The sequence below is a fragment of the Poecilia reticulata genome, linkage group LG4, assembly GCF_000633615.1.
Source record: "Poecilia reticulata strain Guanapo linkage group LG4, Guppy_female_1.0+MT, whole genome shotgun sequence".
Taxonomy (NCBI): Eukaryota; Metazoa; Chordata; class Actinopteri; order Cyprinodontiformes; family Poeciliidae; genus Poecilia; species Poecilia reticulata.
The window spans coordinates 25826419-25850631 of NC_024334.1; the positions used below are offsets into that span (position 1 = coordinate 25826419).

At 36.9% G+C, this 24213-nt stretch overlaps 1 protein-coding gene across 3 annotated transcripts in view; it reads right to left on the reverse strand.

Annotated features, from left to right (window-relative positions):
• Positions 1-2254: 2254 nt before the first annotated feature.
• The window catches only part of LOC103463549 (guanine nucleotide-binding protein G(q) subunit alpha-like), a 29526-nt gene continuing 7567 nt past the window's right edge, over positions 2255-24213 (reverse strand). For all 3 annotated transcript variants that reach the window (XM_008406945.2, XM_008406944.2, XM_008406946.2), the window contains 6 exons: positions 13081-13265; positions 12248-12402; positions 11249-11377; positions 8092-8221; positions 7225-7378; positions 2255-6820 (listed from right to left, as the gene is read on the reverse strand). In XM_008406945.2, coding sequence (XP_008405167.1) covers positions 6630-6820; positions 7225-7378; positions 8092-8221; positions 11249-11377; positions 12248-12402; positions 13081-13265 — 944 coding nt within the window. In that variant the 3' untranslated portion in view covers positions 2255-6629. The remainder of the gene's footprint in view (positions 6821-7224; positions 7379-8091; positions 8222-11248; positions 11378-12247; positions 12403-13080; positions 13266-24213) is intronic.

Genomic DNA, 24213 nt, shown 5'->3' on the forward strand with positions numbered 1-24213 from the left:
GATTTGGAGGCACTGAGCCTCATCCCGGCCGCTTCACACTCGGCTGTGAAAGTTTTAATACGTATGTAAAATGTATTTTTTAAGTTAGATGCTGCAGCTTTAAACAGAGGTTCGGTGTGAGAGTCATGCACTTTTTCACGAAAATCGGCCCGATTATCATCGGGGACCGATCGATCGGCACACCTCTAATATGTATAGTGTCTAAAATGTATCTCCAACATGTATTTTAGTCTTCATATGCCTTGCCATCATATTGCAGTAACAAAATCCAATGTATTTTGTGTGACAGAGAAACACTAAAGAGCAGACATCTTTCATATTTGAACCCCTTTACTCTGATACCACAACAAAATAAAGCAGTCAGTTGCCTTCAGAGATCAGCTGTAGGTGAACATTTGAAACCTTGCAGCGGGTATTCCACCCCAGTCATCAAAGGCCAAAGTCCTGCTGCTTTTCAATGCCTCCCAGAGCTTCTCAGCTGAATCAAATGACTGAATTGTTTCCTCAATATGCAGTCAAGTTACCCAGAGTCCTGACAATTACCTAATTATTTGACTGATGTGTGTTGAAGCAGAGACACATCTAAAAGTTGCTGGAACAAGGAAACTTAGAAGAGTTGATAGGAAGATGGATGATTCCTGGTTGAGACTGTAAAAGATCCAAGACTTGGGAAAACATTCAAACCCGAGCAGGACAAGGACCCTGAATGTGCAGTCAGAGCTACAATAAAATGCTGTATATATTAGAATGACCCAGTCAAAACCAAGCCATAAATCCAACAGAGAATGTGACTTAAGAACCGTTTCTTCATTCAATCTGATGGAGCTGCCGCTATTTTGCACAGAAGAATGTGCAAAATGTCTCTCTAGATGTGCAAAGCTGTTGAGACATAGACTGAAAGACTTGCAGCTGTGCCTGCAGCAGAATGAAACTACAAAAATATTTACTCAAGAGGGCTTGGAAAGAAAAAAAAAAAGTGCCATACTTTCCTACATCACAAACATGCAGCACCTTTAAATTTTGACATTCTCGGTTGTATTTTCTTTGAAAATGAGTGATACTTTTAACTTCAGTATTTTAATCCTATAAATCTCCCCTTACTGTAGTCTCGTTATATTTTACCTTGTGTCACTTCACTGAGGAACAGTAAAATATATTTCTATTATACTCCAGTTTGAGTTGATCACATGCAATTTCAATCACAAACATTGAATTCTGTGTTTGTAAGGTGACAGAAGACATTCATGGGCTTTCAATACTTTTCTTAGGTGCTGTAATTTTGTTTTACACTCCAGCATGCTTCATGGGAAAAAAATCCCTATCCTTTCAGTAAAACTCAAAGTTCAGCAATGACTGAGGTGAGATGTAATTAAATAAAAGCGAAAGAAAATGCATAATGAAAATATCCACTTCTTTGATAAAGAAACTGATATACAGATAACTCTGATTTTCTTAGTCCCAAAAGGCAGAAGACAACTCAAATCTCCAAAATATTATAAAGCAACACACACAGGAAAGAAATTTCTTCATCTTGTACATTAGGAATAAACAAGCAAACGAACACATCAGATGGGCTTGTGTGGTGCTGCTGCTCTTTGCTCTGTTGCCTTAATCATCAAAATTCTTCTAAACAAGGTGGAGTGTGGAAGTGGATGTTGGAAGTTTCGGAAATTTCCAATAAGTTCAAACGAGTCGATTGTTCTTACTGAACCCTCAACAGGTTTTGTAGAAATGGATCACATCTCATCTCGACAAGACAAAATATTGCAGCACAGTGCTGGATGTTAGATCAGTCAGTCTGTAGACCTGTCATTCATTGTGGAATTGAAACATAAAACACATCCCCGTTTTCTCTACAATTAATTCTTATTCCTTCACATTTTAGTTAGCGTGTGTAGTACTTAGAGACGAGTCAGAATCAGGCTACGAAGGAGAAAGCAGCAAATTCTGAAAATATGAAAAATAGAAAAAAACTGCAGGGTTATTTTTGCACCATGTCTTAAAAGTAAAAAAGACATTTGGATACTTTAAGGAATACCCGAGCTAAGATGACTTGTAAACATAATTTCTGCTGTAGTTTGGAAACTCATGATTTTTTTTTCCTGCGTTCAAAGGCCAGTCTTGATTGTGCTTCAAGATAATAAACCCAAACTAAAAGATTTGTCTGAAAAGTGGAGGCTAAACAAAACATTCACTTTAAAAACCTGACATGTCTACAGAAAGTAAAATACATACCAGTCAATGTACAAAGATGCAAGAGGAGAGTATAGGAACATAGTTTATTCCAATTGAAAACATTTAAAAGGAGAAGGCTATGTAAAAATCATCATTTTTCATGTCTGAATGAGGTTCAGGCAACAATGGTTGAAATGAAACATACAAAAAGAGAAATATGGCTAAAATACTGTAAATTAATAACCATTTCCACCCTTCTCTTAAGGGTGACGCAAGAACAGTTTGTCACCCACCCAAATCCTCCCCCAACCTGACACAACACATGCAAATCAATTGACACTTATCTTAAAAACAGCAGTTCATCATTAATCTTAAATATATAATAGTGTATTTTTTTTTCTTGTTAATTAATCATATACTTAGTGTTTGCTTTAAAAAGTGGACCGTGGAACTATACAGGCCCTGATTTTTCACAACATCGGCACTTGTTAAGAGTCTGGCTTTACAAAGAAAGGGGATTGGCACACATTGTACATAATTTACATTTGGTATACTTGGAAAAAAAAAAAAGCATTACTTTCAATTTGTACACCACTACACAAACTTAACTGTTGATTTAACAACAAAGAAAAAGTCATTTAAAGTGGTCCACGTGTTAAGGTGTGTAAACCTTATAAAAGAAAACTGAACAAGAAGCAAAGATAGCTTTTAATAATAATCACTGTACGTCCAATCCTTCAACCAGGATGGAGCTCAAGCTTAAACAATTGTGTATACACACACACACACACACCTCAAAGTACCAACAATGCTTGAATGGACATCTACGTTAACAAATGCAAGCCCACTGCAGTGTCGTAGCTTCAATGTGGCAGGACAGTCCACAGTCCAATCAAAAAAAAAAAAAAAAGAGGGTGGGAAAATGTTGAATGTAAACACTCAGCAGAATCATCCTCCTCTGACCAATATTGGACCTGCTCAGTACCTTTACTTGGTAAGCACGTCAATAAATAGACTAATACTGAGGCTTCTTCTGGGGGAAAAAAAAAAGGTAATCTTTTAAGAAACACGTCAATAAAATGTACCAAAGTGTTGGGTCAGATTCAAAAACATTTTTGATGTTTGTTTTTGGCACTGTCTTTATACTGGATTGTCAACTAAACCACTTCTGAAAATGTTTCACACATGTAGAACAAAGCAAAGTAGCGATCTGCACGAAAGGATTCAAAAAGAGTGAACCAGCTGCTCGGATAGCTGTGTCACAGCCATGTTACTTTCACTGCTGGCCCCTTTTGAAGTCTAGTTGGAAATCTGACAGCCTACAATTTAATCTTCACAGAGTCCCACCAAGTTTGCGTGACGGCAGCTGATCAAATAGAGGACAGACCACACACTGTTTTAAGGTGGCAAGCTGAAATTTGGGAGAACAGCATGTTTCCTGAAAGTCATGGACTTTACAAACTCCAAAATCATTATCATCCAGAGTGACACATACTGGTTTTTCCAAACAATGCTAAACCCTGCAAGTTAATCTAGTCATTCACCAGATTAACTTGCGACTTTGAAAGCAACTCTATGAACCTGATTAATTAGCTTTTTTTTAAGCATCATGCATGGAAATATCTAGAGACAAAGAAATACTTTTAGCTCTGAAACAATCTTTAAAAAAAATGCAAGGGGAGGGATGTGGCACTCAGGTTTTTCCATGAAAAATTTCCAAACTATTCGGAAATTCCTATATTTTTTCAGCAGCTTTGATGACATTCCAGACATCTAAAGTGCGCAGCGTTTACTGTAAGTTATTTCAGGGTGTTTTAAGTTGACTCTAGAGCCACAGTTGCTAATCTTAGTTACTTTAAAACTGTGCTATGCAGATCTTAAATCTGACATTCAACAGCCCTTAATTTGTCAGATATTCAGTTTTCCTTTTGATGTCACAGAATAAGAAAGCGATGAAATGTACATTATCTTTAATCTACAGTTTTTTGGGGGTTTTTTTATTTAACCGCTTTCCAAACTTGTAAAATTATTAAATCAAATCACCCTCTCTTTAAAACTGTGTAGAAACCTAGGAAATTAGCCGGAATGTTCATCCCTCGAGCATTTCACAACATAAATTGGTTTGGAAAAAAACTAAGACAAAGAAATCAAAACAAAGCACAGTCAACTTCACTTCATGAAGGTTCCAACTTCTCAATAATAAAAGATGAGGAAATCTTAACTGTTCTTTCTTAAGACCCTCCCACTTTGTGTTTCCAAACTGTGTGAGGATCAAATTGTCTTAGCCCTTCGAACAAGGGGTCAAAGTTAAAGTCAAACACTGCGGATGTAAAGGCAAATGCACGTTATGGAAAACAATGAAGGTCAAGAAGACTTTTGTGGAATCCCATCAGAATTACTGGACGGTACAGTCCAACAGGTAGGACACCAAATGGACCTTGAGGAATCTCCTCTTTCCTTTTCATTTAAAATCAAAAACTAAACAAGTGGACTGTGGCCAGACTTCCTACAGGAGCGTCACCATTCCTCCTCCCTGAACTTGCATCCAACTCAGTTTAGCTGGCCAAAACCCCGACCCACCCCGGTCATCAATTGCATCTTTAGCTCTTTTTTTTTGTCTTCTATAGTCATTTGAGCTCAATCAGATCTGCTAGGAGTAGCCCTTGTGATGAAAAAGTTATGAAAACTCACCTGAATTACATTGTGAAGACAAAAATAGCAATCACAAATCTTAGAGAAGTATTTCAACAGCTACCCGGAAAAATACACGATATGGGATTTGTACCAATAGCCAACGCACATCCTTAAAAATTTTCCCAAAAATCTGAAAGAATCTTTAAAACAGCAAATATTTAACCATAAAGTTTTTTTTTTTGTTTTTTTTTTGTCTGTTTTGATTTGCATAAAGCACAAACCTGACATGGAAACATTATTTTCCCGCAATCAGCAATTACGTCAAAAACCGACCCGCAAAAACTAAACATGACGCATCATCAGAAAGATAGAACACTTGTCCATAAAATAGTTCGGATATTTTACAGCAGTATAAAAAAAATTTCCATTTACAAAGCTGGAAAAAAAAAAAGATCTGAAATAAGGTTTGGAATACTGAATCAACAGAGCTGTGATAAATAATAGTAAAAAAAAAAAAAAAAAAAAAAAAAAAACCCTATTTGATCACGGTGTGTTTATTTTGGAAAAAAAAAAAAGTCCCACGAGTGTTCAGGACCAACGGAAGCTTAAACAAGCAACCTAAAAAAGCTGTAGTTCCCCGACATCTTACTATGTGATCCGGAATAACCAATTGCATTTAAAAATGGAAAAAAAAGAAAACATGATTTCAATTACATGACCAATTCAGACTTCGACATTTAAAAATAAAATGCCAGAGAAACATGGGAATCTGACCCAATTGATTTTAACATCAGATCCTTAATCTCTTTTCTCAATAAGTAACATTTAAAGAACGGACATTATACTGGTGACAAAATAATATATATATATTTTAAAAATGATCGACCCCACATAGTTTGAATTTGGCAACGTGAAAACTCCAACAACAGCAATAAATACCACTAGTGTTATCACTGACCATTTGCAGAATTGAGTTAAATTGCGACTTTTTCTTGTCTACTCCTTTGAGTAGTCATCTTCAATATAATTAACAGACAAATAATAGCAGAAATAATCGGCTCAAGAAGTTAACATTTCTGAATATATCTAAAGTGAAGAGAGAGCATTTAGTCATCTTTGTAACAGCCCTCACTCTGCGTGGGCAGTATCAAAATCTTATTTACATTCAATAGAGCTCATCTGCTCTGGTGGAAATCAGGGTGATTAAAAAAGAAAAAAAACAAAACAAAAAACAATTGGAGTTCCAGGAAACCAAGTACCTCACTGCACCTCAGCATTGCCTAGTTGCACTATTTCAAAATTAGTCATCCTTCGCAGATAAGCGGAGTCCAGTAATCTGCAGCCTGGTGTCACTAACCCATGCTGTAGTGTATAGCATGCATGAGAGAGCCCTTTGTCCACAAAGGCTTGTTCTACCCAGAGATGCCCCCGTCCCACCTCCAACACAAAAAAACCCCCAAAACAAATGATAATGTAATGTAGAAAAAAAAGGTGAGCCAAACAGAGAGCCAAGAGGCGTGCCGGAGGCATTCAAAAAGAGGACAAAAGTGTTCTATTTAAATGCGTTTCATTTGTGACTGTGCAAGACCAGCAGTTAGTAAAAACCACAAAACAGGAAAATCATATCTTTAAATTGTCAACAAACCAAACACAACCGCATGAAGAGAAGGAGCAAAAAGGGATAAGCATCTGGTAAAGAATGAAGCGTTGCTCGTCTCTTTGTGCAGCAGTGTGTTTCATGCAGGTGTTCGTCTCCGGAGGGCAACTCCGGCAACAAAGCGTGTCTTGAGAGGCCGGGGTCTCGCTCGCGGATCCTCCCTTCACACCAAGTTGTACTCTTTCAGATTGAGCTGCAAGATGGTGTCTTTGACAGCTGCGAAGACGAAGCGGATGTTCTCCGTGTCGGTGGCACACGTGAAGTGAGAGTAGATTATCTTGTCACTGTCAGGGTTCAAGTCCACAAACATCTTCAGGATGAACTCACGACCCGCCTGAGCGTCCCGCTGAGCACCTGGGAAAACAACAACCATCTAATGATTACGCTCAATAGGAATGTTTTTTATTTTCATAGACACCAGAGAATTTTGTTTTTTTTGTCCATTTTTGCCCAAATAATTCAACATGGGAATCACTTTGAAAGCCTTAAAAGCAATAGAGAACAAAAGTAAAAAGTTCAGCTTAGTGTATATAGTGGTACAGCAATGAGTCTGTGAAAGAATGTACGTATACGTTTAAGAATATATTATGTATTGTAGCGCACCCAACAACCACAAGGTGTCACTCAAAAGTAAAAAAATAAAATAAGACACACCAGCAGCTAAAAGGTGAGAAAAAGCACGTCACTTGAACATTTTATTTAGCGACACTAAATCTGTGCTAATGTGAAAAAAGTGAAATGCAAAGTAATCAGATTACCATCGAACTCTGGAAAATAGTCGACCAGGTGAGAGAACATGATCTTTTCCTCCAGCAGGTCTTTCTTGTTGAGGAACAGAATTACAGAGGAGTTTTGGAACCAGGGATATGTGATGATGGTCCTGAACAGAGCTTTGCTCTCCTCCATACGGTTCTAACAGGAAACAGAGTTACAAATTCATCTACTGGGTCAGTCATTTGTTGCCGCTTTATATGAATTAAACATCTCTGCATCTTCTTGGATAAGGTTAAATATAAGCAATTATATTTAACCTTGCCAAGGCTACTAAAAAAAGTTGAGAAAATCTGATGGAAATTATTCATTTATTTTCAAAGTTACTCTTCCAAGATTGCCCTAGATGCAGCTCAATCTGGGGAATATAGATTTAGAATCTTATAAGATTTTGTGATATTTATTCTGATAAAAAAAAAAATAAAAATAAAAAATATATATATATATACGATTAAAAAAGGGAGTATTTGCAATGTATATGCGGTCTTTTTAAAGCAACTGTCTCACCTTAGAATCGCTAATGGATCTTACAAGAACGGCGTATCGTTTTGAAACACCCTGGAATAAACAACTCTAGGTTTGACTTTACCAATTTGTTTCTTGGTCCTCATGATGCCATTTTTTCATAATTGTTCCCCAACAAACTCAGGTTTTCAAAAAAAAAAAAAAAGTCTCAATTTATACATTAGATTAAATAAGGGAGTTGAAGTTTGTTTTGTTTTTTTTAATGGCACCATTTTGTGATTGTCTTATGAAATATATATGATTTCATTTAAAAATTTTACTGCAAGAAAAAAAAAAAAAAAATCTAAAAATCCAGAGCAGCTGTGAAAAAAGGAGCGTTAATGTTTTACCTCATTGTCGGACTCCACCAGAACCTGGTCGTACTCGCTGAGCGCCACCAGAAACATGATAGAGGTGACGTTCTCAAAGCAATGGATCCACTTCCTCCTCTCTGACCTCTGACCCCCAACATCCACCATCCTGATAGAACAGGATGGGGGAGATCAAATGGAAACACATAATTACAATCAATTCTATGTCTAGTTGTCATTAATTAGGCTGTGATAGTAAAACAGTAGATAATATTTAGGTTTAGTAAATTGTAACATTTGAAATGCAGAATGCACATGTCTCTTATTGAAGAGTTTAATATAATAATGCTCAGAGTTAATAGTTATAATGCACACAATGACACAATTTAGTACAGAATCAGGGTTAAATCAGAACATAGTGGTTGGGATTTTTTGAAGAAAACTGTCTTAAGTTTATTTTTTTTTACTCAGTAGACAGGTGACCACATTATAGAGCATCACTACAAATCCCTGACTTCAAACCCCCAGCATTATACGAATCCTGCAAACCAAACAGCCTGTTTTAACAATGAAGATAAACAAAAATAATGACCAGAATCTCTGAAAAAAAAAAATAGTGTGGACAGCAAATCCTCCCTTGGATTAAGAAAAACTAGCGACACAGACGTAAAAAATGTACAAGCAATGGGGAAAGTTCACGCAGAAAGCAACACTTATAGATTTTAAAACAAGTTTAAATTTTGATTATAATGCAGCACTCCTCGACTCGGGTTACTTTGTAGTACGTATTTGTTTTATATATTGTTTTAATGGGTCTTTTCAAATGAAACCAAGTGAAAGGACTTCAAACATGAACTACTGGTTTTAAATAGAATCAAAGAAGCAAAAATCAATCTTTTTTCCTTTAAAGGGGATTATTACGCATTTTCCATGTACATAGTGTAATTTAAGAGCACTATTCAGTAACTATATTACCTTCATATTCCATCTATATAAAACATGAAATACGTAAATTTGATATAATAGCTCCACTTTCATTATGGGGTACCAAGATAAAACTCACCGTTCCCACCATCAAGCTATAAAAGGTGAACTGACCAAAAAAAGCAACAGTTCAGATAAAATCAAGTTCCTCGAAAAGTAAGCCCAAAAATAAAACCCCGTCATAGAAGACCTCCGTTGCCGCCTCTAGAAATGACAAGTGACCTACTTAGCTCAATAAGCTCCTCTGTTAGCCAAACCACACGTTCTGTTACGTTTAACGCTAATTAAGAATGAAGGAATCCATCCTAATTGAGATTCTCGTCAAAACAATTGTAACCATCTCAGTCAATTGCAGTTTAGACCCACAAGGAGTTTTATTCTTCTAGCTATACATCAGCTAAACACCTCATTGTGCATCAAGCCATCCATGTAATTAACAGCAAGAATGTGACAACGCATCACTAATAAATCACTAAAATTAAATCTGAATCAACCCTTTTCTCCCTTTAAAACCCACCTCAATCTAAACCCTCAAAGCCTGCAGCACAAAACTGATGTCATTGAGAGTATTCAATGATTCACCGCCAACGGCAGCAGCACAGTCGAGCAGAGGAGAGCCTATCAGCTAAGCTGCAACGAGGCTGCTGGAAACCTCTTGAATGCAGCCTTATTGCGAGCAGAGTTATTTCTAGCTGTGCCCAACGTGGGAGGGGTCTGACACGATTGCTTTATATCGATTTGCAATCGCTCTTTCTCCTTTCTTCCTTCTAAAAAAAAAAAAAAAGGGAAGCTACTCCCAAGAAAAACAAAAAATATGAGCCATATTAGCTCCTATGACGCACCCTGAACTTTAAAGCATTTCTTATCATTGAGAAATTCACCTTTTTCTCTATGTAGACTTGATTATTTTATTTGATCAATTTAGCGATTAAAGTTTGGTTATCCAGTTTTTCTTTTATATATATATATATATATATATATATATATATATATATATATATATCCAGCACAAAGCAGACAAACAAGACAGCCAAGTGATTAGGATGCATAAAACAAACAGTCCACATTTTGGCTCTATTACAATCAGGCCTCATGCTTGCCAACTATTATTCTGCCTTCTCCGACATTCCTCATCTTCAATGCATTAATTAGACACAAAACTTCAAAGATCAGCATCAAAATTCTATATTCCACCAACAAGACTCTCTTTGACAATTAAATTACAATATCCAAAAATAAGTGTTTGATCAGATGAACCAAACTGTACATTCAATTAAAATTTGTTTTATTAATCTCAAAGGGAGAATAAATTATGCTGTAACTCATCAATTCAAGGTTCTTCAAAAAGTTGATGTAGACCCTGATGGCAGTGGGCAGGAAGGATCTCCTGTAGCAGTCAGTATTGCATCGGCTCTGAAAAAGCCCAGCAACATAGCAACCCAGTCAGTAGAAATGCTGCATCTGTAACTACCTTATTTTATTGATTATTTTAAATCAGATCTTTCTTTCAAAGTTAGGTAGTTATTAGTCGTAGGTATCTTATCTACAATAGTTAAAAGTTTATTGGTTTAGAAGAAGTGTATCATTGTGCCTTAAAAAACTTTAAAATGTTATACCAATTTTACCAAGTTATATTGGCTAAAATTTCTTATTAAATCTTCACTGTCTAGTCTACACAATATCATTCATAGCCGTGGAGACGCTGTAGTTTTCCATTATTAAATGTGATGTAATTTTAACGTTAAATTTTATTTTTTAGATCATTGTAGATTTGTATATCTATTTAGTTGTTATTCTGTTCGTTTTTTAAGTTGGATCTTCAATGTAAAATATTGTTTCTATTTAGTGTAACTAGCCATAAGCCTTCAAATATGACTCAGCTATGATTTCTATCTACAACACATCTACTGTAAGTAGAGCCTGCTAATAACAGAACCCCATTTCACACAATCTGAAATCAATTATAAATCAATAATGAAGTCAATAGTAGGTAATTAATTTTCAACTGTTATGCACTAACTGCAAAGATAATTACCAACTGGATGAGATGTTTGATTAGACTTTGGGATTTAATACAAATAAATCCCAATATTCGTTTAAATGCTCTGAAACATTTAAAAGCATTTAAAAATGTTTCAGAGCGGCTTAAGGATTGAAGCAGAAATAAGGTACAGATGCAGGGCTGGTTAAAGCAGTGGACGTCGTCTTTTACCTGAAAATGATGCTTTGCAAGTCGAAAGGGTATTCTATAATCCCAGTGGTTGGGACTCGAACCCTAAGTACGTCCTGTTGGGTTGGTAGATAGGACGCGTCGGAGATACGACCCAGATCACTTAGGTAGCTAAAGGAAGAAAAAAAGTGGAAATAAAAACAAGAGAGAGAAAGGAAAAAAAAGAGTAAAGCATCGCAGCAGATTAAACACCTTAAAAAATGAGTTCAGATATACCGACAGAGGACCATTTTCAAGAGGATAAGGGGTTAGAGTTCCACTTCCTTAGAAATACAGCTCTATCTTTGATGGCAACGCCCAAAGACCAACCAATTAATTGATCTTGCCTGCTAATGTTTTTACAGACAGTCTTTCGGAGCCACCATTGGGAACATGTTAGTGTCCCTGCAGCAGAGGGTAGATGGAGGAGGTGGTAAAGTTTCCCACTGGCTGACCAGCCGTGTTATAGTCAGTCAGCCTTTACTGGAAGCACTCGGAACCAGTACCTGAATAAAATATTCTGCAGGTCAAATGGGTTTTCATGAATACCAGTGGTGGGCACTCAAACCCACAGCACATCCTGCTGGCAGGGCACATACTCTAGTGCCGCTATTCGTCCTAATTCCTGAAGGTAACTGCGAGGATGCAGGGAACATATGACAGAGGCGCACAGAGGCAAACTAATCCATGTCAACATTACAGGCCGATTCCAGCCTACTGCAACAAGAACTGCTGTCATTCAGAACGGACACATAAGAATCACTTAGATGATTACTTCACTTGTATAAATATTGCAGTCCAACTATGAATTAGACAAGTCTTCTTTCCAAACTCAGATCTTTCCAAACTCAGATCTTTCTAACAGAGCGAACTGAGGCTAATTTACATTTGATTCAAACAAATGCCATTCTTAGGTTCTCTCATCTGCCATAAATGTTTTCCATCCTTCCAGAAGTGTCCGAAAAAGTCAAATTAATTACAGCACATAGCAGACAGACATACTATTTGGTTGAATCGGAGAGCTGGTACTCTCTCCTACGATCGTAAGCCTCCTTGATCCCGGGATCCTTCCAAAGCATCGTTATCGCACTGATGTACGGCTCTTCAAACGTCGACACCTTTTCCACGTCCACTTCCCGCACCAGAAGGGCGTTATTCTAAAAATACATAAATAAAATCAACAATCAATCATGGGATATAGGATTTTGCATTTTGCTGCCTTCATAACAATCTCCTAGATTCATAGATGCCAAGAATTTCAAGTTGTAGCTATCACAACATTTTGACATAGAATAAGGTAGATTTTTAAGTTAAATCAATTTGGGTGCAATGCAAATTGATTTCTTTGCAGCCAATTTCATTGTGTTAAAATTTGAAAACATTGTTGAGGTAAGAATCAGTTGTGCAAACTGCTTGATCTGTGTGGGACCATTTCAGGACAAAAATTTAAAAAAATTTTTATTACAAACAATGTGGCAGATGTTTTGTAAATAATTTGTAAGCAACTGTAGGAAAATATTGCTCAACACTAAACATCAAATATAGAGCAGCAGATTTAAAGCTAAAGGGCTATTTGACCATTTTTAAGAGATTGGGAAACTATCACATGATCTGACCGTGCAGATTGATTTATAAAGACGATATATTCCTTACAGCTCTATGAAATTGTCTTGAAAGGGAATTAATTTGGAAAACAGAATGAAGCAAATTTACAAAAAGTCTAATTATGATAGTCAACCAGGGATCACAAGTCACATCTGTGCAGTTTTGCACAGATCTGCTGATTGTGGTTCCAAAAATAAAAAATTGACATGCATCCCATTTGTACAGCTGACCTTGTTCTCTTCATTCTCCAAGGGGATCTTGAGGGTCTCGGTGGCACGGATCATGGCCTGCATGGAGGTGAAGATGTTCTGATAGACCAGTTTGGTATAGCTCTTTTTGTCTTCATCTGAGTAGCCTGTCCCGTGGATTATCCTCATCTGTTTGATGAAAGTGCTCTTGCCACTTTCACCTGTCCCTAAAAGACAAGACGATACACAAATTCACTAATCAACTAGTGAAAAACACCACAAATTTGACTTCACATATATTTGGTGACCATAAACCAAAATATGGTAATAGTGGCTGAAAGTGCCAGGCTGCGACTGGGAATGTTTAAAAAGAATGTGGTTCTAGTGAGACGGAGGAATTAAAGATGCAAATAAAAACAGCATTTATAATTACTCCATCTATTTAATAGTTACTTAAAATACAACTTATTGACAAGTCCTTTGTTTGAAATGTATAAAAGACATCAAACTCCAATTATAAATAGGTGTGTTTGCAACAAACTGGTCTAGTCTGTCCACCCACACCCCAGTGCTGACGATGGGCAAGACTGAAGAAAGCTATACTAGTGTGTGCCGGGCATTGATCCAAACTGCAGTGAATCTTTCTGGTGATCAAAAAAAAAGAAATACAAACAGGGGCTCACCCACTTCACTTAATATAAAAAAAGAAGAAGAAAAAAAGGCCTGTCATGTAAAAAAAAAAAAAAAATGCTCAAAGATCAATAAACTTTACTTTCTAGTAATAAACATTTTACACTGGAGCTGGAAGATATTTCAAGGGTCCAAAATAAGCAGCAGAAATGACAAAATAAATTATGTTTTTGTAAACATAATTGTCCTTTAAAAAAAAACAAAAAACAGAGCTAGTTGAGACCAAAGCACCAGACTAAAGATCTTTTTAATCAAATTTTTGGTAGAAAGGGAAAACAAAAAAACAAAAAACAAATCATACACATGGAAATCTTTGGATTCGTTTTAATTTACCATGCAATTAATTGATTTATTGCAAGAGGCCTCCTTAACTCATGTGGATTTGACATAGGATTTAATGCATTGATGCTCACGGACAAAAAAGCGATATTTTCTGAAGAAAAGAATTTCAATAAATATCGTAGAATTGATCAAATTACACAGCCCTTGTAAATAAGTGGTATATCAGTCCCTGTGTTGTTGTGTATTCTCATACACACAACACAAAGAATAAAGACAATAAATGCCCATCCCCAAACAGGGTCTGTTTCATCAAAGAATTATTTGCTGCAGCTAAGTTATTAACTGCTCATACAGAAGAAAAAAAAAAGGTTTTAGTAAGAATGCGGTCAAGCTTTTTTACCAGTTTCCTATTTAGGAAGTCAGTATTTGTGTGAATTGTATTGAGTCCATCTTTTCATAACAATTTGTTGGAGCAAGTTTTCTGCAGAAAAACAGCAGCGGCTGATAAGATAACAGAATGTGTGCTGTGCTGCACTAGGCTTCCTAAGACGAAAAGGTTAAAATGTCTCCCAAGGACATGAAGACAGGAGTGTACAGTGAGGGAGTGCTGTGTGCCCTGGGACGGTCCTAACCAGACAGGGTCTTTAACTGAGAAAAGCAGGTCAGACAACATTGGAGTTTCCCTTCCAGATTGAAGTTGTTAACGCTGGGTCAACTGGGCCAAGACACTATTAGATATCCCACTTCCTATTTTATTAAAGAGCTCAATCGAAGAAATAGAAGAGGGAATTGCCACTGGTTTTTAAGGACGCAGGAGTCAGGAAAACACTGTATCTATATTATCCTTACTCAATATTAGACAAGAATACATGGCAAAGGGAAATATGCATTATCCCAGATTAATTTCTAAATTCACTAGAGCTCAAGAGCAAAAAGTGTAGTTTACAGAGTGAGAAAAAGGCCCTTTTTTGACTAAGATTTAGAAATTAATTGAACACTGTCACTTTAATAGCTAACTAAACATCCCCATACGTATGCAGTCTGATAATTTACCTTGAGCATTTCTCTACCATCTAGCATTTTACACTCTGCATAGACAAACTAAAGAGTGTTTACCTTCCAGTGGATTCAAGTTTTGCATGTATGATCAGTTTAACTCGACGTAACTGCTGCCAGCCTGAAATAGCAAGCAGAAGCTTTTGTAATGGACAAGCAACTATAAACTCATTGGAGCAACTCCTGAGGGGTAATGCTAGTTCCCATAGCAACTCCATCACTGTACTTCTAAAAATGTGGCAGAAAACACCAGCTGATCGGCCTCAGCTTGCATCTAGAAAGCTCAGCTTTGACTTTTTTCATTTTTTTAAAACAAAAAACAATCTCACCAGTGCTTCAGTCAGTCAAAAGACATTTATGGCAGTTGGGAAAACCAAGCTCCCACCCACACAGAGAAAGTTGTTTGCCGATTAACCGATAAAAATCCACATGGATCCGGTGTTTTAGGAAACCACCAACTAGAATTTTTTAAAAACCCAGAGTGAAAACATTTCAAAACAGCGGTGTCATGCGTCAGTGTATACATGCAAGACTAATCTTTTTTGACTTTGTAGCTCCATTGCTTTTTCCATAACCAAAATGCACCTCACTCTCACAAATAAACATGCCACCAAATTTGTTAAAAATAAAAAAATGTGATGCTTTATTAGAGTTGTTTAATTATGATTCAAAGTTTACTTTTCAGGAATTTTGTTTGCAAGTGCAAAACCACGGCAACTCTGAGCTGCACCTTACAGACAGCAACTGCTTGGAGAGTTCTCACCAGCATTTACTTGAATTAAAGAAAACCATTTGTGGTCATTTGTCCCATGTTTTTCCCTTTGACTTATTTGTTGTCTGTGAGACAAAAATCAGCTAGTTGTTAATCACCAGCTGGATCTAGACTGATAAAATGGTCACACCCACAAATGGACAAGATATGCTTAGGAGGAACAACAGAAAAGTATCCCTCCCATCATGCCGAGATGCCCATATCATGTATGCAAATAGCTTTAACTTCAGTACTAATCCACAAACAGTAAAATAAACTGCAAAATCACTCCAACGTGACTATGGTATGGCAGCCTTTGTTTTAATAGGTTGATAAATCTTCACAAAAAACAATTGTTGTTGCCAAGATTAAAAAAAATATATCCTCCAGAGAAAACAGTTGCATATTAGCCAGTTACATTTACTAAGAACTGATCAACTTGGATCAAACAGAAGCAAGATTTTTTTAAAAAACAACAAGTTGAGTCAAAGCAAAAATAAAAGATTATGAGGGTCTTATCGGCAAATGGGATAATTTTGACTTAAAACAACACAATCTTTTTATTTTCACATGAGCCAACTATAAAAAAAACTACTACGTCATGCAGCTTATTCATAATAACTCATCTTTAAAGCAAAAACCTGAGCAGCATTACTCTTGCAGCAAAATAAACTCCCAAAGTTCAGCATCAACGCATCGAAAAAATTCCAAAATAGGCAAGAGGGACAAAAAGGAGGCACAAAGGGTGAAAAAGAGGAAGCAAACAGCACTTTGAGTAAATGATTCCTGAGAAGCCTATCCAAGCACATCAAACGGGAAGTGATGTCCAAAGAGTTTTAATTACTGCAATAATTAAACAGCCCAGAGTTGGGTCAGATGGCACAGCTGGAGGCCTGACTCAATGTAGAAAAACTTAATTATTGCTGAGTGTCCATTTGTGGGAACTTTTCCCCAAGATTATTCTAGGAATTTAAACTTTATTCGCCACAAAGGAGCCTTGATGAGAAGCTATAAAGGGGCATGTAGGAGCCTACAGTTTCTGCTGTGCAGGAGCCCCGCTCAATAGTAGCTACACATAATATGAAATATGGAAAGGTCATTGGAAAAAAAACTGCTAGAAATGCTAAGGTGCATTCACACCAGCCCTATTGAATGAATGTCAAGCACATTTCCTCGGACAGTGTAGTTTGTTTGGGGACGTGTGAATTTGCAGTCGATCTTTAGAGTGAACACCATTCCTCTAAAGACATAAGTCTTTGGTCCACTTCAAGTGAACACGCCACAGGACAAAACCAAAACAAATTTGCATGTAGCAAGACAGTCAGAAATGTTCCTCCACGTTGAGAAAGGATAAATTGAAAACCGGTAGAAATATTTTCAAGTGTGAAAGCATATAAAGCGGTTGGTAAAGAGAAAAAAAAAAAGTTTTCTAAGCAAATAGAGTAAAAATGGTTTTGGCATTCGTCTGTAGAATAGAGCAGTGGTGAAAAAAATTGAAGACAAGATATATGGTACATATGTTTTGCATTCAATGCGTTTCACATTTTTTTGTGGTACCATTATAATAATGCTAAACGTGGCAGAAACAATCGTTTATTACTTCTTTCTTAGGCATTGATAACATCATTACCACATGATACAGCAGTCAGTCTCTCAAACACATAGAGCTCTTTAAAATCATTTATTTGTATTACTATTCTTTCGGGACACCTAAAAGAATAGTTTTAGGTGTCTACTGTGGGCGGTCTATTAAAGCATCTATGAGATAATGTGAGATCAAACTACTTATTTGTTTCAATAGAATCTTACTTTTCATAACATGAACATTTTTGGCAACTATTCTTTATTCACCTGTTTTGTCTTTTTTTCCTCTCGTATTTCCACTCTAGTTTCCTCCCACTCAGTGCTAAAAGAACAATTTTGGCTTATTTTAACATACTGAACAAAACTGTAAGCATGTGTATTATAGAACTTGAAGATACGTTGTTGGCTCACTCAGTGGACTAACTGCAAATATCTAATAAACTCAATTATTTACACCACTGACAGGTTTAGATTGAAAATTATTTTTCATTCAACCAACAACTTTGTTTCTGATACATGAGTACTATCAGTTTTGGAAAAAAATACATGTCAAAGTACAATGAATGTCAAAATGTTTATTGGCATTACAGCAAACAAATCCTTTATCGCAATAGTTTTTAGCTATGGGCCAATCCAACACAGTAAAATTCCTTCCTGACATAAGAAACATCTCGGAAAAATTAAAAGATAATTCTGAACCTAATTCTGAAAGAAGCTTTGGATTTCATTATTCAAAAACTACAGAAGACAGCAACAGTCTGGATTAGCGACTATCGGAACAACAGACCACAGATTAGGAGAGAGAAGGACTGTGTGTCAGCAGCACAGGAGCACCACAGGGGACTGTACTCTCACCATTTGTTTTCACTCTGTACACATTTGACTTCCTGTACAAAACACACTCCTGTCGTCTGCATAAATACTCAAATGACTGCAGTCGTATCAGAGAGGGATAAGAAGCCGAGTACAGAGAGCTGGTTCACTGCTTTGTGTCCAGGAGTGGGAGCAATCTCATCTTGAAAGTGAACATAAAGCAGGTCATTGCAGATTTTAAGAAAAATGGGGTTAAATGTCAAACCCCGTTTCCTTCCTTGAAGAATAAGTGGAGGTGGCTGAGGAGTATAAATTCAGGGTGCCACAATAAGATCAGTTTCTCATGCAAGTATCGGTTGATTGAGGATCTCACAAAATTAAGGAAATTTGTGTCGATTTATTGGCGCCCCCAATATAAATATTTCTGTGGTCACCTGGACGTCGGTCAAGTCAGCAGTCTCCCCCATGAATGTGTTGGCTATAACATAGCCAGTTGGTGTTTGGTAATGTTCTAATTTTCAAAGGTAAAGAGTTTCAGATTTGTATTATTTGTAAACCATAATCATCAAAACCACAAGAATTAGACTTGAAAATATTTAACTCCTTGTTTGATAAATCTATGTACAAGTTTTACGTTTTGAAATGAGTGATAAAAAACATATATATATATACATTTATTTTTTTACATAAACTTGTTCTATTGAGCAGACAGTCCTTTTCAGACTAAGGCCCAGTCTATCCTGTGGTTTAAGTCCCAGCTGCTGTTCAACACAGATGACTACTCATGCAAGGCCACAACTTGTTTTCTGACCTTCAAAGTTTTCATAATTTAGTAGCTCCAACAGTGAGTTTGCAGTCTGCCAAGCATGCACATTAATAGCCGCTCTGCTGCAAGACTGCATGACGACAGATTCACATGATGGCTGCACATATCAAATCGTCAACGTCCTGAAGTTGTATAAAAGTTTCAAAATGACTTCAGGTAAAAGGCATTGTGATGAGCTAATGTGTATCCATATGTGATCAAATTGACTGGTTATACCGAAAAGTTCCTGTCGCTAAAAAGAGCAAACAAAATAAGTACAAACATGAGTAAAATTGAGTAGAGGCATTTTTTTTAAAGTAATAAAAATAACTTAATTTTCACATGGATTTTTAATTTTCTAAACTTGCACGCAAAGCATTGTAAAAGAATGAATCATAGTATTAAACAATGTGCTGCAGGGGGGAAAAAAAACGCAAATTCAAAATAAAAACGTTGTCTCAATGGCCTCTAACTCTATAAAGTTGGTAAGCTATTAAATTATTAACACAGGCACTTATACTTGTTATCAAGGATTGGATTTCTGATCTCAAGTTTCAAAATTATTACTTGGATCCATATCTTAAGTACGAATCTCAAGTGTTAAATAAATGTTTGTGCTCATGTGACTCTCCATATTTACCATCACAGGCAACTCATCTGTCTTGGAGCCAGTATGCATTGCTGATTAAACCACTAATGTCAAGATGTACACCCAAAATCTCAGGTCTTCACCTCCGGATTCTTCTTCAATAACTCATGCTCTGAAGAGGCCATGTGTGTCAGTAATGAACCAGGCAGGCACTGACAAGAAAGGGACCGTGCAGTCCTCAACAGACCTGACTGCTATGGATCTGCCGAAACTCTGGGTGTGTCGACCTCAGTTTGCTCAACCAACATACAGTGACGTGACAAACGGAGAAGAATGAAACACCTGCCTGTCTGTCTTGCTTTTATAAGCTCCCTATGAAACTCAAGTTTTCATCTTCCAGACAAATGCATGGATGCAACTCTAAATAAAACAACTGATTGGTGGGATTGGTAGCTACATTTAACAAGGCATACCTTAACAATAAAGACTTACAATAAATCATTGATGTTGGATTTCAAAAGGATTGTCGACTCTGTAGAAAGGGTGTCGAAATAATCAATATCACAATATAAATCATTACTTAAAGATACTCCTTTGTGGCAAAATCAAACTCTGCTCACACTGCCGAGTTTCCTTACAGCAGAATCCACTCTGCACCTCCCTACCTCCCTGCAGCTGCTTGAAATTTTAAACTAACATGGAAAGCACAGACAGAAAACAAGCATCATGTGCACCACTCTTTATCCAACAGGGCAAACACAAAGTGTTGTTCAGAGCTTCTTTCCCTCTGAGGCAGAAAGGAAATGCTAGTTTTGCTAATGCTAACAAATCATCGATGTCAAAGCAACTTAAAAAGGTCAGTAAAGTTCCTGTATTTGCAGCAGTGACGTCGTAAACCTTCTGGATGATATAGGCTAAATCTATCTGCTTGAAAATCATCTCCACAAACACCAACAGTCCGATGACGGCACTCTAATCAGGACGCGCTTCGGACGGAGCTCCACACCACACAACAGTCTGCTCTAATAGTTTACGGTCCAGTGAACTACTAAATAGTTAAGTAATGAAACAAACCAGTGCAAGATACTAAGCTATAACTGATCATGAAGAAAAATATTACCAGAAAGACGGGAATTGCACAGGGTTTATGTTTGAATTAATCAAATCCTTGTTTGTGCTATAAAAATATTGTTTATTTGCCACATCCATGTTTGTTTTAAAATACAATTTATTTTAGCATAGAATGATTCTTTATTTGTTCCCTAGTAGTAAAATTTTATTTGTATCAAAAGCAAATTGACAGGCAAATAAAATCACAGTTGCTAAAGACAAGCAGTAATAAAAAAAGAATAATTGCAGAACTGATTTAAATATGTATGCTTGCATAAAGGATATCAACACAAAAGTATCTTGGGGTATTGTTTTGCTAAATGAAAAATAAAAAAATAAATACTGTGGTCCTGAAAACAGTGCTCTATTTTTGTTAGCATCTGTATTTAGTTTGAAATTTTGGTATAATCCTGCTCTTTAGATAATCTATGCTATGTATTCTCTGTAAACTTGTGCATTTTTTATAATAAATTGGATAAATCAATTAAATAGTGCCATCTATCGAAAGCCCATTTTTTAACCAACATCATTACAATCTGCAGCCTTGACTCAGTGAGATTACACTGAAAAATGTCAAGCTTTTATTTTAAATTCTATGCCACATTACGAATGAACAAACATCAGAGGGTAATGGGAGGCTTCAAATCTAGAGAAAGCCTGCAAGATATTAAGGAATAGAAAGTGTCACATTTGAAAACAAATCTGCTAAAAAAATATGGGTACAAAAAAAAAAAAAAAAGTCTAACAGATCATCTTCCCAATTCAACCTGAAGTGTTTATTTTTGGGGGTAATTGAAACGCAAGTGTCAGGTAGCCTCAAATTTGACCCTAGAACACATTAGCATTCGGGGGAGTTCCTGAATAATTCAATAAGTGTGGTTCGCAGGTTCTGTGGCTTTAGTCGTTTCAGATCCTGCTTAGACATTTAAGCCTCTAATGACATTACAAAGAAAATCATAGCAATGAGGCTTACGCTCTTACAAAACCTGTCATAAACCTGCAAAGGTGAGCCGATTCCAAGCCGCCTCTGGCCATTCACAAATCACAGATAAATAACACAGTGTCCAACATCAACATCAGTACTGAACATAAAAATCGGTCTGAAGTCTTCCCATCCCATTCTTTTAAAACAATAATGGTGGATGAGTTCAGGGTAATGGCAGAACAAGTCCTTCAAATTTTTATTTTATGTTTGATCTCATCAGAAATGAGTCAAGTCTTGCAATTCTGGACCTCACTGGTCACATAAACCACACATCATCTACATCACTCACTCAGGCCGCAAAGCTGGCTTGTGCCTACACAAGTCAGACGATGCGGGTTTACAGCTACGTCGCTAACAGAGAAGGTAACCGTCAGGCTCACCTCAACCCCTCTGTCACGTTGGGCCTTTCACAGAACACATGAAGGTGGCAAAACGAAGCCTTAATCCCAGCTTGAAGAGTTTTGTAAAAGGGAATAAGGACATGCCTCTATTAAACTGGACCATTAAAAAAAAAAAAACTTGTTTATTATGGTCCACTGGAATTTTAAGCAGCTCCAGCAAATCAAACGTTCCGTCTTTAATTTCACAAAATATGGTGCGAAAACATTTACCTTTCCGTCAGACCAACGACTAAATTGAGTGACATGCTGACTGACAGCTTCACCAGTACAATACATGCTATGTAACACACCCAATAATTGGAAAGGTTATAATAAAGATGTTCATTTTACAAAGGATCATCAGATACTGGAATAACTGGTTTTGACCGTCAAATGTAGTGAAACCAGTGCACCATTCATCTTACTGGGCTTGAAAAAACCGACAGAATAGACGCAAAATGAAAATTACTTGGGAAAGGACAGATTAAATTTAGCCAATGCATAATTATACATGTGAGCCTTACTAAAGTATCCTCTCCTCAAATACCTTTGAGGAGAGCTGAGACACGAGGAAGAATCCCTGCGATGTCCAAAAATACTGCTGTACAAACAAACTCTCCAGAGTTTCTTTTGGGTCATTTTTATCTTTTCAGTGTGGACCGTTCAGCTCCACCGTCTGCAGTTTTGTTATTTCAACAAAAGAATACCGTGTTTGCCGTTGCCTTGGAAGCAGCCAACATGGAGGCAAACAAATATGGCCAACTTGAGGCTTATCTACTTATTTCACTGTAAGATTTGCTAAGAGAAGCCATAATGGGCGTAGGCAGCTCCATGCATGAGACAACTTTGGGTGTTGCCAAAAACAAATACTTATTAACCCAGATAATGCTAACCGGTTTAGGCAACGCGAGATCAACCTCATGCTTGTTTTGCATGTCTTAATTCAAAATCTTAATATTTTAATCGTCAGTCCTGCCTCTGCCTGTCATTTGCATGGACTGATTGCAGCCCTGATGTTGTGAATTGAAGAGGTGTGGAGATGAGATTTAACATCTTAGCTTAATTAAATTCAACCATTATCTTTAAAATCCTAACTTTTGTCAAACAATCTTCTAAAAATGAAAGCCTCGACTTAAAGCCGTTTTAAAATTGGATGTTGATCTTTGTTCTCAAGTCTCTTAATCCTTAAGCAAATCTAAACATACAATTAAATAAAGTATGGGTAAAATATTGTATCTTTCAAAGTTTTTAAACTTGCAAAATTAATTTCAGGTTATATCTTTAAAGAAAAATGTGATGACCAAATAAAATGAATAACTCAGTCCAGCATGACTAAGAATATTCTCACATTTGATCCTGCACCAACGTTTGTGCTTGTGATACCAAGTACATATTTGAAATAGATTCTTAGGTCACATTGCATTTTGTGCAAATACAAGTTACATGATATACCTGCATGCGTTGTCGTTACCTACATGTTCTGTGTCTACCTAACCTTGCTGGCAATATCTGGGAAGAGAAACTGGTAGAGGCGGGTTGTGCTGCCAAGAAGAGCCAGCAGATGAGCTGTTCCTCTATTAAAACAAAGAACTAAATGAAAAGAAAATGGATATGAATCACTAGCAGAGACGCAGCGATCAGAATTTTGTGGCCCGTTGCCAACTTGTTTTTTGTTATGCTTAGATCCTATGATTTCTAATTTGCCAGGAGATTATGAACAGTATTTAAAATATCTTCCTAGACCTTCTTCTTTAAAGCAGCAGTACATGTAAAAAGAGGGCTGATCCTCCTCTTCACCAGTACCAACTATTAACAACCAATTAGAACCAGGAGGAGGGTCTTAGCGCTAACGTGCCTTCCTATTTCTCTCCTCTCGGGGAAGGCCAAGTTATGGGGTACTGCTGAGTGGCAGAARGACTCCCTCATTTGTTATCAGTTCAAGGACTTTTCTAAGGAGCTAATCAGAGTCTTCGATCCTGTTCTGCCTGAGAGGGAGGCTGCACGTGGTTTGCTCAAACTCAAACAAGGCAGGAGGCGAGTCACAGAGTACATAATTGACTTTCATGCTCTTTCTTCAGGAAGTGACTGGAACGATGAGGCACTATGTGACGCTTTCTACCAGGGTCTCAG